Source organism: Elgaria multicarinata, chromosome 1 (assembly GCF_023053635.1).
Source record: "Elgaria multicarinata webbii isolate HBS135686 ecotype San Diego chromosome 1, rElgMul1.1.pri, whole genome shotgun sequence".
Lineage (NCBI taxonomy): Eukaryota > Metazoa > Chordata > Lepidosauria > Squamata > Anguidae > Elgaria > Elgaria multicarinata.
The window spans coordinates 1,246,021-1,265,665 of record NC_086171.1 but is presented as its reverse complement, the minus strand read 5'-3'; the positions used below and the strand labels follow the sequence as shown (position 1 = coordinate 1,265,665).

The 19,645-nt window shown below is 43.4% G+C and overlaps 2 protein-coding genes across 4 annotated transcripts in view; both read left to right on the top strand.

Moving 5' to 3' along the window:
- Nucleotides 1-19,645, top strand: part of LOC134395683 (GTPase IMAP family member 5-like) — a 195,036-nt gene that overhangs the window by 93,752 nt on the left and 81,639 nt on the right. The gene's annotated exons all lie outside the window — the stretch shown is intronic.
- Nucleotides 9,173-14,834, top strand: LOC134398539 (GTPase IMAP family member 2-like). 3 transcript variants are annotated; one of them, XM_063126276.1, is made up of 4 exons: nucleotides 9,173-9,389; nucleotides 9,889-9,955; nucleotides 12,161-12,185; nucleotides 13,760-14,834. In XM_063126276.1, the coding sequence occupies exons 1-4, from the start codon at nucleotides 9,349-9,351 to the stop codon at nucleotides 14,518-14,520; spliced, it is 894 nt and encodes a 297-aa protein (XP_062982346.1). In that variant the 5' UTR covers nucleotides 9,173-9,348; the 3' UTR covers nucleotides 14,521-14,834. The 3 variants fall into 3 exon arrangements, with proteins under 3 accessions (XP_062982346.1, XP_062983213.1, XP_062983979.1); XM_063127143.1 differs by having other exon boundaries at nucleotides 9,372-9,389; nucleotides 12,165-12,185; XM_063127909.1 differs by lacking the exons at nucleotides 9,173-9,389; nucleotides 12,161-12,185 and having other exon boundaries at nucleotides 9,905-9,955.

The window sequence follows — 19,645 nt, the reverse complement described above, 5'->3', positions numbered from 1 at the left end:
CTGGACCTGACACCCACGGCCAAGTTTAGCAAGAGATTTATTACTGGGATTAATAACAAAGCTTTCATTCTCAGCATAAGATTCTATAGCAGTAATTGGCACTGAGTGCTAAGCAAGGCACTCCTTGACACCTCTTTTGCTCAAATAAGTGCATCTTCTTGGTGCAGGTGGGTTTACTAATTGGCTTGATGGGGTGTTGTGGCATAGCTCTTCAACTATGTGCCAGAGCCTGCTCTGATAAAACCGTGAATTGCCCTGTCAGGGGTCCTGAGGTGTTTGGACAAAGGAAGGATGCACCTTCCCGTCCAAGTGATACACAGCTGGGGTTGGGCATGCAAGGACCTTGGAGATGCACTCCAGGGAAGACAACAAATGGCCGGGACGGGTGGGGGATCAGGATTTGGGTGAGAAGTCGGGACAGGGCGAATGGCGATTCTTCTGGTTTGTCTCAACTTTATTGTTCTGGGAAGATGTAGCAGGGCGTCAGGGTGTCTTTGGGGTGCTTGCGTACTTTCACATGAGAGACAGAGACTTTGAGATTTCTCAGATTTTTCTGTCATATACCCTGTAGGGAAAAAACCTTCACTTTGATGTTTACTGCTAAGATAGTTCATAATTTCAGAACTGATGGGCAAAGTTCCAGTTCCGTGCAGTGGGCCTGGCTATGGCTCCAACGAGACTGAATGGTCTGATTTGGGTTTGACCCCACATAAAGCAGTCAGATTGGGTGTTTTAAGATGCAGGAAGGTGGTCTCTCTTTCAGCCGTGTACTTTATGATGTAATTCATGGCCCCCATTACCTCTTTTTGGAGGACTCTGAAAGGGGGTGAGTCCCAACAAAGTCAGTTAGATCAGACACTCTGGAATCACGTACACTGTTCCCCAACATAGAATCATAGAATAGCAGAGTTGGAAGGGGCCTATATGGCCATCGAGTCCAACCCCCTGCTCAATGCAGGAATCCACCCTAAAGCATCCCTGACAGATGACCCCTGATCATCCTGGTTGCCCTCCTCTGAACACGCTCCAGCTTGGCTGCATCCTTCTTGAATTGTGGAGCCCAGAACTGGACGCAATACTCTAGATGAGGTAGGGTGACCATATTTTGGAAACCAAAAAGGAGGACAACATGGTCGCCCCCAAGGGGGCGTGTCCAGTACCAAGGGAGTGTGCCCACCTGAACATAGCCTTGGTCACATGTCTGATTTTACAGCACACTTTTAAGACAAATCTGTTCTACATAATATCTTAATGTTAAAATCACTGAAATAAAGAACAAGTGAGAGATTCAATGTATCTGAAATTAACTTCACTCACTCCTACTTTTGTAAGTTTTGCTGTATTTTGAAGCTTTTGCTATACTCTGTGTGTTACATTCTCTCCTTCCCTCAAATATCTTTTCTGACTATCTTAACTCATTGCAAGCTGCTGTTGTTGTTAACAGGGTTCACTACTGGCCCTAAATATGTTTCAAATTTGGTATGCCTAAAGCTCTACCTAAAAGCTATCATGGTGCCAACTTTCAGCTCTTTATCTTTAAAAATGACAGTTTTTAAAAATAATAATTTTAAAACCTCAATTTTTAAAAAATTCCTAAAAAATCAATGAATGAACGGATCTGTTTCAAATTTGGTGTGGCTAAAGCTCTACCTAAATCCTATCATGGCACAAAGTTTCATCTCTTTAACTTTAAAAATGATGATTTAAAAATAATAATTTTAAAAACTCAATTTTTAAAAAAATTCCTAAAAAATCAATGGATGAATGGATCTGTTTCAAATTTGGTGTGGCTAAAGCTCTACTTAAATGCTTTCATGGTACAAAGTTTCATCTCTTTATCTTTAAAAATGATGATTTAAAAATAATAATTTTAAAACCTCAATTTTAAAAAAATTCCTAAAGAAATCAATGGATGAACGGATCTGTTTCAAATTTGGTATGACTAAAGCCCTTCCTAAGAGCTACCATTGTGCCAAGTTTCATGTCTTTATCCTAAAAAATGATGGAGTTATAAGCATTTTTGTTAATTCCCATTAGAATCCCATCCGGATTCCCCCTACCCCTCCCGGATTTGCCATAAAAAACCTGGGCAAATCCGGGCAAATCCGGTCATATGGTAACCCTAGATGAGGCCTAACCAGGGCCGAATACAGAGGGACCAGGACCTCACGTGATTTGGAAGCTATACTTCTATTAATGCAGACCAAAATAGCATTGGCCTTTCTTGCAGCCATATCACACTGTTGGCTCATATTCAGCTTGCGTTCTACAACAATTCCAAGATCCTTCTCATTTGCAGTATTGCTGAGCCAAGTATCCCCCATCTTGTAACTGTGCCTTTGGTTTCTATTTCCTAAATGTAGAACTTGGCATTTATCCCTATTAAATGTCATTCTGTTATTTTCAGCCCAGCACTCCAGCCTATCAAGAGCCCTTTGAAGTTTGTTTCTGTCTTCCAGGGCATTAGCTATCCCACCCAATTTTGTGTCATCTGCAAATCTGATAAGCGTTCCCTGCAACTCCACATCCAAATCATTAATAAAAATGTTGAAGAGCACTGGGCCCAGGACTGAGCCCTGCGGTACCCCACTCGTTGCCTCTCCCCAGTTTGAGAAGGTTCCATTGAGAACTACTCTTTGAGTCCGATTCTGTAGCCAGCTGTGGATCCACCTAATAGTTGTTCCATCTAGCCCACTTTTAGCTAGTTTGTTAATCAGAATGTCATGTGGTACTTTGTCAAAAGCTTTGCTGAAGTCAAGATATATGACGTCCACAGCATTCCCACAGTCCACAAGGGAGGTTACCCTATCAAAAAATGAGATCAAATTAGTCTGACAGGATTTGTTCCTGACAAATCCATGTTGGCTTCTAGTAATCACTGCATTGATTTCAAGGTGTTTACAGACTGACTTCTCTATAATCTGCTCCAGAATTTTCCCAGGGATGGATGTCAGACTGACTGGTTTGTAGTTCCCAGGTTCCTCCTTTTTGCCCTTTTTGATACTGCTTGCTTCATTGTTGTACCTTATGATGTAATTATCGTCCCTAGAAAGGGGTTGGTGGGGGCTGCTACCCCCCAAATGCCCCAGCAGTTGCTCATAAGACTGGCAGCTTTTGAGATGCTGCAACTTCTGTAAGATGTCTAGATAGCCAGACCTGTTGTACCTTATGTCAGTATGTTGACATGGCCTGAAATCCCACCCCCAGGACTTTCTTTTTGTGGATTTAAAATCAAACAAAACAAAGCAGCATTTCATAGATATACAGCTATGGAAAAATGGGGAGGACACATCTCTACAATTGCTCTGATTGTAAGAATAAAAGGAGAAATTAATCAGTGCTGGCGCTGTGTCTTCAGGAAGTATCCTTAGATTAGGGTGGATTCCTGCATTGAGCAGGGGGTTGGACTTGATGGCCTTATAGGCCCCTTCCAACTCTACTATCCTATGAATCTATGGCCACAGCTAGACCTAAGGTTTATCCTGGGATCATCCAGGGTTCGCTCCTGCCTGAGCACTGGATCCCCTGTGTGTCACCGAGATGAATAGGTTTGACCCCTGGATGATCCAGGGATAAACCTTAGGTCTAGCTATGGCCTATGATTCTGAAAGAACTGGGCATGTTTAGTCTGGAGAAGAGAAGATTGAGGGGAGACATGATAGCACTCTTCAAATACTTAAAAGGTTGTCACACAGAGGAGGGCCAGGATCTCTTCTCGATCCTCCCAGAGTGCAGGACACGGAATAACGGGCTCAAGTTAAAGGAAGCCAGATTCCAGCTGGACATCAGGAAAAACTTCCTAACTGTTAGAGCATTGCGACGGTGGAATCAGTTACCTAGAGAGGTTGTGGGCTCTCCCACACTAGAGGCCTTCAAGAGGCAGCTGGACAACCATCTGTCAGGGATGCTTTAGGGTGGATTCCTGCACTGAGCAGGGGGTTGGACTCGATGGCCTTGTAGGCCCCTTCCAACTCTGCTATTCTATGATTCTATGATTCTGTGATTATTCTTTTTCCACATCAGTCCAAATTCCCTCAGCTTAGGGCCTTGCATGCACAGGTATAAGGCCCAACCCTTTAGATTCAGAGCAGTGTACCCCTGTTATGTCATTTCTTCTAATACTGTACCAACATTTAAACCAGGAAAGCATCATGCAGCCTTTGGTAATGAGGAAATGAGTGAATATGCGGCTTCTGATTGATTTGAATTCTTTATCTTTGCTCAGAAATGAAGATCGGGGAATTCTAAGTTTCCAGTTGATGGCAAACAGGGAGGTGCCACTCGAGATAAGGCAGGTTCTTTGGCATGACCTACACAGGGAACTGCGGTGCTCTGAAAGAAATCCTTCTGGGAAATCAGCAGGTATCTGCAACTTCCTTGTTATGGAACAAAATGTAAAGGTCAGCTGTACAGTGTAACCCAAGTCACACCCCTCATACCGGGACAGAGGCAAGTCAATTAACAGGGGGTGTATTAGAACACGTTAAGCATAAATCATACAAATCAGAAGAATGCTCCATAAAGGCAAGACCAATGACATCTTCATTGAGCTGCCCACCACATCCCTGAGGCTCTTCCCATTCAGAGAAGAAACAGGGGAAGTAGGCCTGCCTGCAAAACACACATTACCCGGCTGGGAGCAATATGCCTAAGAAATTGAGTCAAACCAGCCCTGCAAGGTGGGACCAGACAGATAATATTGGAGAAGTGTGCAGGTGTTCATGCAGGCAGGCAGTTATGTGGGCAAGAGTAAGTGAGCAAGGATTGTCTCAATTAAAAGCCAGAAACACAAAGTGATTGTTTGAGGGTGTGATCTTGAGGTGCTGGGTTGTCACTGCTTCCCTCTCAAACCCCCCACTTTTGCTCTCCTGGGGTGGCATTGTGGGGGTTCTGGGAGGCCATCCAGATACCCATGCCCTTTCCCTGGTGGAAGGTGAGCAATCAATGGTCGCCTTCCACCAGGCACCGCCCCTGGATTGACCCTGGATTGGCCATGGAGCGACGTCAGATGGCAGAAGCACAGTACTGACGTTGCTCTGTTTGAAAAAGTGGGGTTAAATCCCCCACTTTTTCAAACTGCAGCATCGCAAGGAAGCCCTGCAGTGGCTGTGAAGCTGCGCTTGTGTCATCTAACCCACGCAGCACAGATCTGCACCACCGCAGGGCCTTTCCCTGTGTACAGACAGCCCCCTAGAGTACTGTGTCTGAGAGAACAAATATTGATAGAGCCATTAAGAGTTACGTTTGTTATTCAACACCTTATTACTGTGATTAATGAAGCTTCCTTCGTTTACAAAATCCTGTGCCTTCTGCTCTTGGCTACGTAAGGGGGAGGTAATAAAGGGAACTGGACAAAGCTACAGGGTGCAGAGGAATGGACCTGAGCCTTAAAGATCCTGGCAGCAGCAAACTCAGTGTGCGAGAGAGAAGGTGCTTCCTGCTAGGGTGAGAAAGTCCTTAGAGAAGGGGAATTCCTAGTAGGAGAAGACAGGAACACCACAGGGGGCAATCAATGCTATATCTTTATTCATAGGCTAAAAAACACTGAAAGGCAGGAATGGGAGACTGTGGCCATAGCTAGACCTAAGGGTTAACAACTACAGGCCGGTAGCTAATATCCCCTTCCTGGGCAAGGTGCTTGAGCGGGTGGTTGCAGAACAACTCCAGGCACTCTTGAATGAAACGGATTATCTAGATCCATTTCAATCGGGTTTCAGGCCTGGTTTTGGAACGGAAACTGCCTTGGTCGCCCTGTGGGATGACCTCTGTCGGGAGAGAGACAGGGGGAGTGCGACCCTGTTGGTTCTCCTGGACCTCTCAGCGGCCTTCGATACCATCGACCATGGTATCCTTCTGGACAGGTTGTCTGAGCTGGGAGTTGGAGGTACTGCGTTACAGTGGTTCCGCTCCTACTTGGATGGCCGATTCCAGAAGGTGGTGCTGGGGGATTATTGCTCTGTGCCGTGGCACCTAAGCCACGGGGTTCCACAGGGCTCTATCTTATCCCCTATGCTGTTTAATATATACATGAAGCCGCTGGGGGAGGTTATCCGGAAATGTGGACTGAGGTGTCATCAATATGCGGATGATACCCAGCTCTACATTTCCTTTTCATCAAACCCAGGTGAGGCAGTGGCTGTTCTGAACCAGTGCCTGGGCACGGTAATGGACTGGATGAGGGCTAATAAACTGAAACTCAATCCAGACAAGACGGAGGTACTGTTAGCGGGTGGTTCTTCTGTCCGGAGAGGTGATGTTTGCCCTGTCCTGGACGGGGTTGCACTCCCCCTAAAGGATCAGGTCTGTAGTTTGGGGGTGCTCTTGGATCCAGAACTGTCACTTGAGGCACAGGTGAACTCAGTGGCAAAGAGCACCTTTTATCAGCTTAGTCTGATATACCAGCTGCGCCCTTATCTGGACAGAGATAGCTTAGCTACAGTTATCCATGCTCTGATAACCTCTCGTTTGGATTACTGCAATGCGTTATACGTGGGGCTGCCTTTGAAAACGGTCCGGAAACTTCAACTGGTGCAAAACAGGGCAGCAGGGTTATTAACAGGGACTGGCCGGCGAGATCACATTACGCCAGTCCTTTTACAACTTCATTGGCTGCCAGTCCAGGTCCGGGCCCAATTCAAAGTGCTGGTATTGACATTTAAAGCCCTAAACGGTTTGGGGCCAGGTTATCTGAAGGAACGCCTCCTCCCATATGTACCTACCCGGACCTTAAGATCATCTACAGGGGCCCTTCTCCGTGAGCCCCTGCCAAAGGAAGTGAGTCAGGTGGCTACTAGGAGGAGGGCTTTCTCCGCTGTGGCACCCCGGTTGTGGAACGAGCTCCCCAGAGAGGTCCGCCTGGCGCCTACACTGTACTGCTTTCGTCGCCAGCTGAAGACCTTTTTATTCACTCAGTATTTTAACACTTAATTTTAACTTAAATTTAAATTTTACTGTTTTAACTCTGTATTTTAATCTTATATCAACTTTGCTGTGTGGTTTTATCCTGGTTGCGCTTTTTATATTGTATTTCGTAATTGTGTTTTAACCTGTTGGGTGTTTTACTGTGGTTTTAATTTTTGTGAACCGCCCAGAGAGCTTCGGCTATTGGGCGGTATAAAAATGTAATAAATAAATAAATAAATAAATAAATAAATAAATAAATCTCTGGACCGTCCAGGGGTCAAACCTGTTCATCTAGGTGACACGCAGGGGATCCAGTGCTCAGGCAGGGGCGAGCCCTGGATGATCTCAGGATAAACCTTAGGTCTAGCTGTGGTCTGTATCACACAGTGTATAGCAAAAGCTTCAAAATACAGCAAAAGCTACAAAAGTAGGAATGAGTGAAGTTAATTTCAGATACATTGAATGTCTCACTTGTTCTTTATTCCAGTGATTTTAACATTAAGATGTTATGTAGAACAAATTTCTCTTAATTGTGTGCTGTGAAATCAGACCTGTGACCAAGGCCATGTTAGGGTGGGCACGCCCCCTTGGGGCCTGGGCATGTTTGTGGGCATGCCCCTTTGGGGGCTGGGCATGTTGGTGGGCACGCCCCCTTGGGGCAACCCTGTTATCCTCCTTTTTGGTTTCCAAAATTTGGTCACCCTACCAGTATTAGGAAATGCTCCCTACCAGGGTGGCTTTCTCAGCTTCAGGTAGAACTCAGGCCTTCAGAGCTGCCTCTGACTTGGCCTGTCAGCCTCTACGCAGCTGCTTTGGAACGTGAAAAGAAATAGTGGCGTCGTACAGAAAGCAGCCGAGAGTCTTTTGAAAGTGAAACTACGAAGCACGGTGTAAGGCGAACAGAGAACAGGAAGGGGGCTTGGAGGATGACGAGGATGACACAGAAATAGGGTCAAAACAACAAAAAAGTTTCTGGGTCCTTGTTTTTGACTTTGCGAGAAGGAATTTGTCACCATTCCACGGATCAGCATGCTGGGAAAATGTCTTGTCCATCGTGCCTTCATCATTCTTAAATCACCCTGTGTTTTTGCTCCATTCTTAAGTATGCATAAGACATTATTATTATTATTATTATTATTATTATTGTTATTGTTATTGTTATTGTTATTGGCAATTTTTATACCGCCCAACAGCCGATGCTCCCTGGGTGGTTCACAAACACTAAAACCATTCAAAGTATAAAACAAACAGTATAAAAACATGATATAAAATACACTTTAAAAAGTGATTAAAAACATACCACACATGATTAAAACATCTTTAAAGCATCCTTAAAACATTCTAAAATTCCACTGGATAGGCCTGCCGGAATAGATCAGTCTTTATTGCTTTTTTAAACTCTAAAAGACCGTCAAGTTGACGAATTTCCTCCGACAGGCCATTCCACAGTCTGGGAGCAGCAGAAGAGAAGGTCCTCTGGGTAACAGTTGTTAATCAAGTTTTTGCTAGCTGAAGTAGATTCTTCCCAGAGGACCTGAGTGTGTGGGGTGGATTGTACGGGAGAAGGCGATCCCGCAGGTAGCCTGGACCCAAACCACGTAGGGCTTTAAAGGTAATAACCAACACTTTGTACTTCGCCCGGAAACTAATCGGCAGCCAGTGAAGAGATTTTAAGACTGGTGTGCATACAGGGCACAATCTGTTCATGTTTACTCAGAGGTTCTGCCCAGTGAGTTCAGTAGACTTACTCCCAAGTATTTATTTATTTATTGCATTTCTATACTGCCCAATTGCCGAAGCTCTCTGGGCGGTTCACAAAGGGAGCACAGGACTGGAGACTTACACCATTGTCACCCACAGCAATTCAAACTTGGTATTGACAACAACTGAGTGTTGCGTACTTAATTCTGTCCATAGATCTCCTTTGCTGTGTGAGCTTTAGGGTGGATTCCTGCATTGAGCAGGGGGTTGGACTTGATGGCCTTGTAGGCCCCTTCCAACTCTGCTATTCTATGATTCTATGATTTTGCCTTGAGCGAAGGCCTTTACAAGTGCAGCAAAGTTTAAGCCAATTCCTTTTTACGTTGCGTTGGTGCATAAAGAAGAGAGCTGGAATGGCAGCTTCACTGGCTGAGTTCCCACAACATGCTAATCAACTGGTGTGTGGGTGCGTGTGTGTGTGTGTGTGTGTGTATGTGTGTATGTGGCAAAAGGATGGGAAACAACCGTTGAGTGGCGTGTCGTCCGAACTCAGCCACTGTTGAGTTCACAGCCTGCACTTTCAGTGTTACTTTCTTTAAGACAGGAAGTTCAAAGGGAAGGTCTGCCCCTTGTTCTCTGTACAATGCTGCCTCCTCCGTTTCTTTTTCATAGCACCGTCTACCTCTCAAAGCAGCTGCGTTGAGGCTGACAGATCAGATCCGCTGAAGCTGGAGCCAGTTCTCAATGCTCAAGTTCTTCCCAACGCTGAGGAAGCCGCCGCCCTGGTAGGAACCATCTCCTTGTTCTTCTTCACAATGTACAGCATTTGGGAAGGGGATCGATGTAGTGTAGGAGAAGAGCACAGGCTTTGTAGGTAAAAGGTCCCCAATTCAGTCCCTGCTGCACCCTGCTAAATGTACAAAAATATTTGCAACGACAACAACGTTTATATCCCACCTTTTTCCTTTTAGCAAGGAACCAAATGTGGCTTCCATGGTCCTCCTCTCCAGTTTATCCATTTTACAACAACCCTGTGAGGTGGGTTAGGCTGAGAGTCATTGACTGGCCCAAAGTCACCCAAGGACCCATCCCCACAGTCCCAAACCAAAGCTCTTATCCACTACAGAGGGTCACAGAATAGAATCATCGAAGCATAGAGTTGCAAAGGGCCATGACTTGGTTCCGAAAATAACATGTACTTTGTACATTGTAAGGAGCTCATGTCTTTAGGGTCTGTGCCAGCTATGTTTTTAATAACCAGTAAATTATGTATATCATTTGCAGTGACAAATCCCTAGAGGGTGTTGTTTGGCAAGAAATGACCTATCAGTCACTTTTGGAATCTTCATGGGTAGGTATTAACAGAAGTTTTATGCTGGGGCAGTTGAAATGCTTTAGAAAACACAGCAGCCAAATCTTCAGCCATCCACAGTCCTTTCAGTCCCTTCTTTGGTGAGTTGGCAGAGGGTCCAGGGGGAGAATTAGAGGCCCTCTCCCCAAACCACAAGCTGGCAAATGCTGTAATTTATCATTTATTCCAGCCAAACTGGAATAAATATTTAGAGTTCTGATGTCCCCCTGCCTAATTATACAAACCAATTAATGTAATTATAAACCTTTTCTTAAAATTCCATATTTTCCTAAAACAAAGTAGATTTCTTCATACGATTCCTTTATTACACAATTGATGGACTTGTTCTGGGCTGACTCTGCCATTCCATGAAGTGTGTGTGTGTGTGTGTGTGTGTGTGTGTGTGTGTGTGTGTGTGTGAAGAACTCTTGAGGAAACGTGCCAAGTATTGTAGGCTTTTCACCACTGAAGGGGGCATCATTTTTTTGGTACGAGGAAAAGTGAAACTTCCTGGATTCCTACCTAGGAAGAGGGGAGGTGTGTGCTGTGCTGCTTTTAGGTTCATATTAAAGAGAAAAAAGTCAAACGAAAAAGCCCCTCAACACCCCTAATGAAGGGTCATATATATTTCCAGCAATTCCTGCCATAGAATCATAGCCTTGATGGTATCTGGCCCACAGTCTTGATGCTATGTGGTATGTCAGGGTTCCCCCTCCCCTCTTATCCTCTTTAAAAGCCGTGAGCTTCGTCTTAGTAGTGGGGGAAAGGCTGGAAAGGAAACTCTGCTTCTGACAGCGCTGCCTCTTCTGAGCTTCACATCACGTCTACTCCTAGGCTTGCAGAAAGATTTGCGCCACGTTGGCCCAACTGCCCAGGGCCACGCGAAGAGCTCCTTCCAGCCCTTGCTGCCTGCCTGGGTGTGGGATTTGTGCATGTGGTCAGCCAGCCATTTGGCAGAGGAGCCACTGCAAAAGAGCTGACGTGTGTGTGTGTGTGTGTGTGTGTGTGTGTGTGTGTGTGTGGAGGGGGGAGCACAAAATGGTGCCACACAACACCACAGTCCTCTGCCTCCTGCTCCCCTCCCTCACCTCATGTCCCTGCTTTGTTTCCCATTTCTCTCCTCTACTTCTCCCCTTCTGCTCTGCTCTGTCGTTGGTCTGGCCAATTCCTCTGCTTCCACTCCCACCTTAATTATTTGCTTCTTCCTCCCCTCCAATCTTTGGTTTTTATGTTCTTTATTTACCTCTTTCAACACACCTGTTCCTATAGAATCCTAGAACAGCAGAGCCGGAAGGGGCCTACAAGGCCATCGAGTCCAACCCCCTGCTCAATGCAGGAATACACACACACACACACACACACACACACACGCGTACGTGTCGCCTAAGGCCATCCCACCCTGAAATGCCTGGTCTTGCCTGGTCTTGGAAGCCAAGCAGGGTCAGACCAGGTGAGTCCTTGGAGGGGAGGCTGCCCGGTTGTACTCGGTGCTGCTTGCTTGTGTGTGGAGCTCAGTGGAGGAGCAGATGCTCCGCATGCAGAAGGTCCCAGCTTCAATCCCTGACACCTTCAGGTAGGACGAAGAAAAAATCCAGCCTGAAACCCCGGAGAGTTGCTGGCAGTCAGTTTCAACAAGACTGAGCTAGATGGGCCAGTGGGATGGGCTTTCGGAAGCCTGCTCTGCAAGCAGTGATTCCTCCCTGCCCAAGAAGGTGTCTGCGTGTTCTTTCAGCTGACCTGATCAGCACACCCAAAGATGTCCTGTCTTAGATGGGACATCTTGGGGCTTGGCTGAGTCTCTTGATCCCTCTCCCTTGTGTGTGGGGAGTGGGATTTTTCCTACATAAGCATCGACATGCATCAGAAATGGAGGACATCAGAAATAGAGGGTCGTGGCTCAGAGACGGAGCTGGGAATCTCAATGTCCCCATGTTGGAGTCTTTCTTCAGCCATGGGTTCCCGGAGTGCCCTAAGCCAAACTTCCCTCTCTTAGAATCTCAGCTGCCTTGCAGTTATGTTCTGGGTCTTACTATGCTTCCCTAGAAACAGTCAGAGATGGTGCTCTATTAACGCCAAGTATCCTCATGGACCTATTTTGCCCTGGAGGTTTACAAGCTGCATGGAGTTGGCTGCGATGCGCATAACTAACTTAAAATGTTGAAGGCAAATTGTATCTGACACATTACTTTGTTGCAATTGTTTCAGGAAGTGATGGACGGGACCAGATATGGTAAGGAAAAAGACAAAGCAGGCTGTTCAGTTGACGACTCTGCACTGCTGCTTGTCTTGTCTCAAAACCATTCATTATTTGCTCTTTTGGCTTTTAAAGGGGGATCTAATTGCTGTAGCCATGGGAGAAGGAGAGACCATTTGGACAGGGGAGTAGTTCATGCCTTCTTCCCTGAGCATTTACCTGACTTATCCACCCCCTCCGGAAGGAGTTCTCAGCACCAGAGGGAACAACATATATGCCTCTAAGAAGGTGGGGGATCGGGGGATCACCCCCAATTAATTTCCCATTCCCCACCAAGATCCTGGTCAATAATTTAATAGATTCCCTTCAATTAATTACCTCCATTCATCAAATATCATTGCCTCCATTAATTATTTTCAAACTAAATCAAAGCGGAGCGTAGTTCTGTTGGAAGGGGTGATGGGAGAAGGAATGAGGGCTGGAAATTGGCAGCAGAATTGGGGACAGAGAAGAAGGTTAGGAAGCAGGGTAGAGGGGGGAACCGGAAGAAAGGAAGGGGCAGGTTTGGGGTGGGGCTCAGAAGATGGGGAAGGATGGAGCAAGGACTGGGTGGCATGAAGGAGATAGGAGGAGTAAGGCAGGAGAAAGGAGGCGAAGAGGTGGAGGTAGAGATGGGTGGTGGAGGAAGGAGGGCCCTCTCCCTTTCTCTGCTGTGTGCTTGATGAGGTTGTCTCTCTGTGTGATGGGAACCTGTGCCTTTTTCCACGCACCCATTATATCTGCACAAGTGGAGCAGGAGAAGATGCCCCAAACTTAGATCCACCTCTCCAGGCCAGGCCAGGTCAGACAAGCCAAGCACACACGACCAGGATCTAACACTTGGGAGTACCTGGAGAAGGACCTTCTGACCAGAATATTCAACCTTTGAGGAGCACAACAAACACACGCTCTCTTTCTCTCCTTACTTATCTTCCTCTTTCCCTATTTCCCAGTTCTCCATGTCCATCTACCCCAGTTCTGTCTCCTTGTCCAGGGGAAAATGGATTCCACCCCGTGCAATTAGGCTTAGGAATGAAACTCATTGATGGGCACTTTTATTTTAACCTTAATTTCTATGTGGAGGTGATTGGTGCATGTGTAGGGATGGGTGTCACAGAATTCAGGGAGGGGAATTAATACTTTTCCCCTGTGACCCCCCTGGAAACAATTTCCTCCCATGGAAATTAAGCTTTGGAAAAACATTTCCACTGGCATTGTCACTGAAATGCAAAGGAAACTGTCTGTGAGCATTTAGTCAAGGGTTAAACATATGCAGGATAAACACATGGACCATTCACAATCATCTGGGCATACGCAGATATCAAAGAGACACCAACCTTTTCCTGTGTGATGTTCCGTAGGCAAACCGACAAAGTGCACTACTAGCTTTCAGTCCTAACTCAGTAACTTGTTAATCAAGCTGTAGGCAGAGAAACAGAGAGGAATTTATCCCAAATTAAAGGGCAACAGAAGGGGCTTCTGGGACTGTAGGTGTCAGAAATGGTCGTTCCGTTGGCTTCCGTTGTAGAATCCTGGGAGCCTTTCTCTAACATGTTCTTCGAAACTAACAGGGGGAGAATCCGAACTCAGGATCATCCTCGTCGGTAAGACGGGAGGCGGGAAGAGTGCCGCAGGGAACACCATCCTTGGCCGGAAGGAGTTTGAGTCCGTACTGGAGGCAAAGACAACAACCCTTAGGTGCCAGAAAGGTCAGGGCAGCTGGAACGGCCGGGAGGTTTCCGTGATTGACACGCCAGACATTTTTGCTTTCGGAGCCTCCAATGAGATATTGTGCCGTGAGATCAGGCACTGCATCGACCTCTCCAGGCCCGGCCCTCATGCGCTGGTGTTCGTGACCCAGGTGGGCCGCTTCACTGCGGAAGACGAGGCGGCGGCGAAGCACGTCCAGGATGTGTTTGGAACGGAGGCCCCCAAGCACATGATCGTCTTGTTCACCCGCAAAGAAGATTTGGCCGGGGAACCCTTGCAGGATTTCGTGAAGTGGTCGAATAATAAAGCTCTCCTAGAACTGGGTCAGAAATGTGGGAATCGCTTCTGTGCTTTCAACAACAGGGCAGCTGGAGCAGAACGGGACGGGCAGGTTGCTGAGCTGATGGAAGTGGTCCAGAAAATGCTTCAGGAGAATAGAGGAAGCCATTACGTCAATGAGCTATACTTGGAGACTAACTTAAGGAATGACAAAATCATGTCTTACGTGGCAGAGAACAGAAGAAAGGCAAAGGCCGCCTGGGTTTGGAATAACAGATGGCTACTTGCCGGGACTCTTCTCGTTCTTGTGATTGTGGCTATTCTGATTTACTTTTCTTCATAGGGTTTTATGAAGCATTTTAACAGTCTCTCAACTTAATTTTAACTTTGCTGTTTGAAATTTGTATTTTAAATCTGTATTAATTTCTGCATTGCTGCTTGATTTTATTCTGGCTGTGTTTATATATTGCATTTCATGTTATGCTTTTAAACTGTTTGTTTTATATTTTGAATGGTTTTGGGTTTTATGAACCACCCAGAGAACTTTGGCTATTGGGTGGTATAAAAATGCAATAAATAAATAAAAATAATAAAATAAAATAAATAAAGACTGATTACGGGGCACATCAGATAAGGTATCAGCCTCAGCTTCCAATTCCCTGGCTTTGTGGAGTTTGGACCAAGGTGAGAAAACCTTATCTTTTGGTCTTTTAAACAGCAGGTTTTTTGATGACTGAATTTCCTTGGTTTTGAAAAGCGATGTATTTGCTTTTAGATTTGCCACTCTCAGCACTCTGTGTGTGTTCTGTATGCCTGCTCTGTCTATCCGTATAGCTCTCCACGAGGCCCAGCCAGAAAAAGTCAGGAAATTAAACCCAGGGGTCGAGGGTGGGATTCCATCAAGTTCAGCTGAGAGCAGCTGCTGTAGAATGTGGACCTACAAGGGGTGGCCAGGCTGGGTTTCTGGCAGACCTAGCCAGCCAATGCGATGGCCCATTAGGCCCTCCATTTGGTTGCCTGCAGGAGCAAAACTATTATTATGGTCTTCTAGTCTGTTTGTCTTCAGTAGTCTGGGATTAATAGAATCATAGAATAGCAGAGTTGGAAGGGGCCTACAAGGCCATCGAGTCCAACCCCCTGCTCCATGCAGGAATCCATCCTAAAGCATCCCTGACAGATGGTTGTCCAGATGGCAGCAACAGACGGTTGCTGCCTCTTGAATGCCTCTAGGGTGGGAGAGCCCACAACCTCCCTAGGTAACTGATTCCATTGTCGTACTGCTCTAACAGTCAGGAAGTTTTTCCTGATGTCCAGCCGGAATCTGGCTTCCTTTAACTTGAGCCCGTTATTCCGTGTCCTGCACTCTGGGAGGATCGAGAAGAGATCCTGGCCCTCCTCTGTGGGACAACCTTTTAAGTCTTTGAAGAGTGCTCTCATGTCTCCCTTCAATCTTCTTTTCTCCAGGTTAAACATGCCCAGTTCTTTCAGTCTCGCTTCATAGGGCTTTGTTTCCAGACCTCTTCAGAAGAGGGAGTAGTGTTATGTGGTTGGGGTCAGTTTAAATTAACTCCAGAGATCCCTTTCCCAGTGCCTCTGATCACAAAGAGATTGATGATTTCCCCAACTCAGTGACTTTTGAAGTTACTAGGCCTGCTGAAAATATATTTTAAAGCATAAGCAGGGAAACAGTGAATACCTTTTTAACTTGTCAAACCAACTTGCTTTTTTTTTTTTTTAATTTTTATTCATTTTCAACACTATATAAACATAGATAAACATTTCCAAAATATAACTGAAACTAACACAATAAGAAAAAAAAATACATCAAATATCTGCTGCATACATATTGAATAATTGTTGAGTACAAATATCAAAAACTATTACATATGCCTTATCATACTACAACATCTTCATTCTTAACATAAATGTGCACCCCCCACCTCGGGATCATTCTTGAGTCCAAAATCTAATCATTTCTTCTGCTGGTGGTTTCCCACTTCCCTTAGTAAACACGAACACTAGGAACTGTTTCCAGATTCCTTCGAACTCATTTATTTTAGTTACGCCTTTTCTCCACTTAATATTACATGTCAGTTTATCATTAATGGCTATGTCCCATACTACTTTATACCATTCCTCAATAGAATATTCCCCTTGGATCTTCCAGTTCCTAGCTATCATCAATCGTGCTGCAACCAACAAACTCGATATCAGCTCTATAGTTCCTTTTCCACACTTTATATCTTCAAATAGTGACAGCAATGCTATTTTTGGTGTTTGTTCTATTTTCATTCCCACTATTTCTTCAATTTCTGAAAACACCATCTTCCATAATCTTTGTACATATTTGCATTGCCACCACATATGTAAATACGTTCCTTTTTCCCCACATCCTCTCCAACAATTTGCTGAATGTTGATCACTTATCTTATTCAATCTAACCGGGGTTAGGTACCACCTCCATAAAATTTTAAAATAATTCTCCTTTATTCTTACTGATAAACTTCTCAACACTCTTTGTTTCCATAGTCCCTCCCAGCTCTGTCGCCCTATTTGTATCTTCAAATCTGATTCCCAAATCATTTTCTCTGTATTCTCTCTAAACTCCTTCTCTAACAATATTTTATATATTTCACTCATTAATCCTTTTGAAACTATACTACTTCCTTTTCCTTTCTCCTTACTTACTACTAATTCTTCAAACCTCGTCATCTTTCTGCACATTCTATTATCTTTAATCCACTTTTTATTCCATTGCTCTAATTGACCATATTCTAGCCAAGATAGCTTCTTCTCCTTTAACAAATTTTCCATATCTTCTCTTGTTTTAATATCTCTTACCCAATCCTTTAATTTTATTTTATTTTTCTCTTTTAATATTTTACATAATCTACCCTTTAGATCCTCTGGGAAATTCTTTAACATTATTATCGGTGCTAAGGGAGAGTTGCTCGGAAGCAGCTTCCCTTTAAATTTACTCCAAATTTCCCATTGAGTCCTCAGGAGTGGATTATCTATACTTCCAACCCACTTTCTTCCTCCATCTTTAAAAAAAACATTCTCCAGATTCATCTCTACCTTACTTATAATTTTTTCTTCCATCCAATATAAATCTCCTACTCCCATAATTGCTTCTACAACATGTCTTAATCTATTTGCTACGTAGTATAATTTTATGTTTGGGAGACCCATTCCCCCCTTTTTTTGGCTTAGGTACCAATTATTTTTATTCACTCTTGCTCTCTTTTCTCCATTACAATATTTATTAATAATATTTTGCCAACTTTTTATCTCGGTTTCTGATATTTTTATAGGTAACATCCTAAATACAAAATTAATTTTAGCTAATATCTTCATTTTTATCAAAGCTATTCTCCCAAACCAAGATAAATTTAATCTTTTATATTTTTCCAATTTCTCTAGTACCTCCTTCTTTAACCTCGTTAAATTTTCCCTTTCTAAATTCTCTAGATTTTTTGTAATTTTAATTCCCAAATATTTAATCTCGTTCTTAACTTTCAATTCCATTCCCTTAACTTCCCAATCCTTTTCTTCCCTCTTAGTATAGTTAAACAACATCATCTCTGATTTAGACCAATTTATTTTTAACCCTGTAATTTCCTCAAATTCCCTCAACTGATATTTAATTCTTTCTAATTTTCTTAATGGATTCTTAATGGTCAATAAAGTATCATCCGCAAACATGTTTAGCTTTATTTCCCTTACCTCTCCAATTCCTTCTAATTCTTTATCCTCCCTTAGTGCCTTCGCCAAAACTTCCATAACCATTACAAAAAGGACCGGCGAGAGCGGACATCCTTGTCTTGTTCCTCTGGCTAGTCGTATCTTTTCAGTAAGTCCGTCATTTACCACCACTACCGCCGTATTTTGGGAATATAGCTGTTCTATTACATTTTTAAATTTATTTCCAAATCCCAATTTATCTATAATACTCTTTAGTGCCTGCCAGCTCACACAATCAAAAGCTTTAAAAATATCTAATGCCATAATACCTGCCTTAATATTTGCTTTTTTTATTACATTTATTACATTTAAAACTCTACCCACTAAATTATGCATATGTCTTCCTACCACAAACCCACATTGATCTGCTCCTATATATTCTGCCAAGAATTTATTTAATCGTTTAGCCATAATAGATGTAAAAATTTTAGCATCCTGATTTATTAAAGAAATAGGTCTATAAAAATCGGGATTAGTCAAATCTTTATCTGGTTTTGGGATCAGAATTATCACTGAATGTTCCCATGATTCAGGTATCTTCTCTCCTGATAATATCCTATTATAAAGTTCCATTAATTTTGGAACTAGACAATCTTTGAAGACCTTATAATATTCTGGACCCAAACCATCTGCTCCTGGTGATTTACCCACTTTTAACTTATCAATAACCTCTTCAACTTCTCTTTGAGTTATTACTGACTCCATTAACTCCTTATATTCTGATTTTATTTCCTTCTTTATAAACCTTCCAATATACTCCTCCACCTTTTCTTGTTGAATTTCTTTACCCTTGTACAATTCCTGATAAAATTCCTGAAAATTTTTTATTTTAGCTTTCATTGCATGACAATAATTCCCTCGGCTATCTTTCAACGTTTCTATCCCATTCCTCCCTTTTTCTTTTTGTGTGAGCTTGGCAAGCAACCTCGAGTTCTTATCACTATTTTCAAAATATTCCCTTTTCATATACATTAAATTCTTTTGAATCTCTTCTATATTTAAATTTTCTAATTGTTTCTTCTTAGCTTGTATTTCCACTAATTTATATTTATCTTTACTTCGCCAATATCTTTCCTCCAAGTTTTTAATTTCTATCTCTAACTTTTCCTGTTCTGCACGTTGTTGTCTTTTTAAACTACATGTTTCTCTAATACAGATTCCTCTTGCTACAGCCTTCATGGTGTCCCAAATGACTGACCCAGCTGTTCCTCCTTTTTCATTAATTTCCCATGACTCCGACAGTTCCTTCCGAATTTTATCTACTATTTTATTGTATTTCAATATCTTTGTGTTCAACTTCCATCTATATGCCTCTTTATAATCTTTCTTAACTGTAAATTCTAAACTTAACAAGGCATGATCAGTTACTTTTATTACCCCCATTTCCATTTTACAAATCCTCGTTGCAAAGTCTTTTGAAACAAATATATGATCTATCCTGGAGTATGTATGATGAACTGGGGAAAAATATGAGAATCCAGGCCTATTCCCGTTAAGTAAGCGCCACGAATCTAAATAATCATTTTCTTTTATTAATTTATTCAATATAGTCATATTGTTTCTCTTTTCAACATTAGTGGGATTTGACCTGTCTCTTTTATTATCCATAACCATATTAAAATCCCCAGCTAATATAACATACCCCTCCTTAAATTCTTCTATTTCTTTAAACAACTTTATAAAAAACTCTCTATGCCTCTCATTTGGGGCATAAACATTAATCA

What these genes read in the sequence shown, in the direction of transcription:
- LOC134398539 (XM_063126276.1), top strand. Translation starts at nt 9,349, where the DNA reads ATGCTCAAGTTCTTCCCAACGCTGAGGAAGCCGCCGCCCTG. An exon ending in CACTTTTGGAATCTTCATGG is followed by an intron (nt 9,956 to 12,160) that starts GTAGGTATTAAC and finishes CAATTGTTTCAG; the next exon opens with GAAGTGATGGACGGGACCAG. An exon ending in GATGGACGGGACCAGATATG is followed by an intron (nt 12,186 to 13,759) that starts GTAAGGAAAAAG and finishes CGAAACTAACAG; the next exon opens with GGGGAGAATCCGAACTCAGG.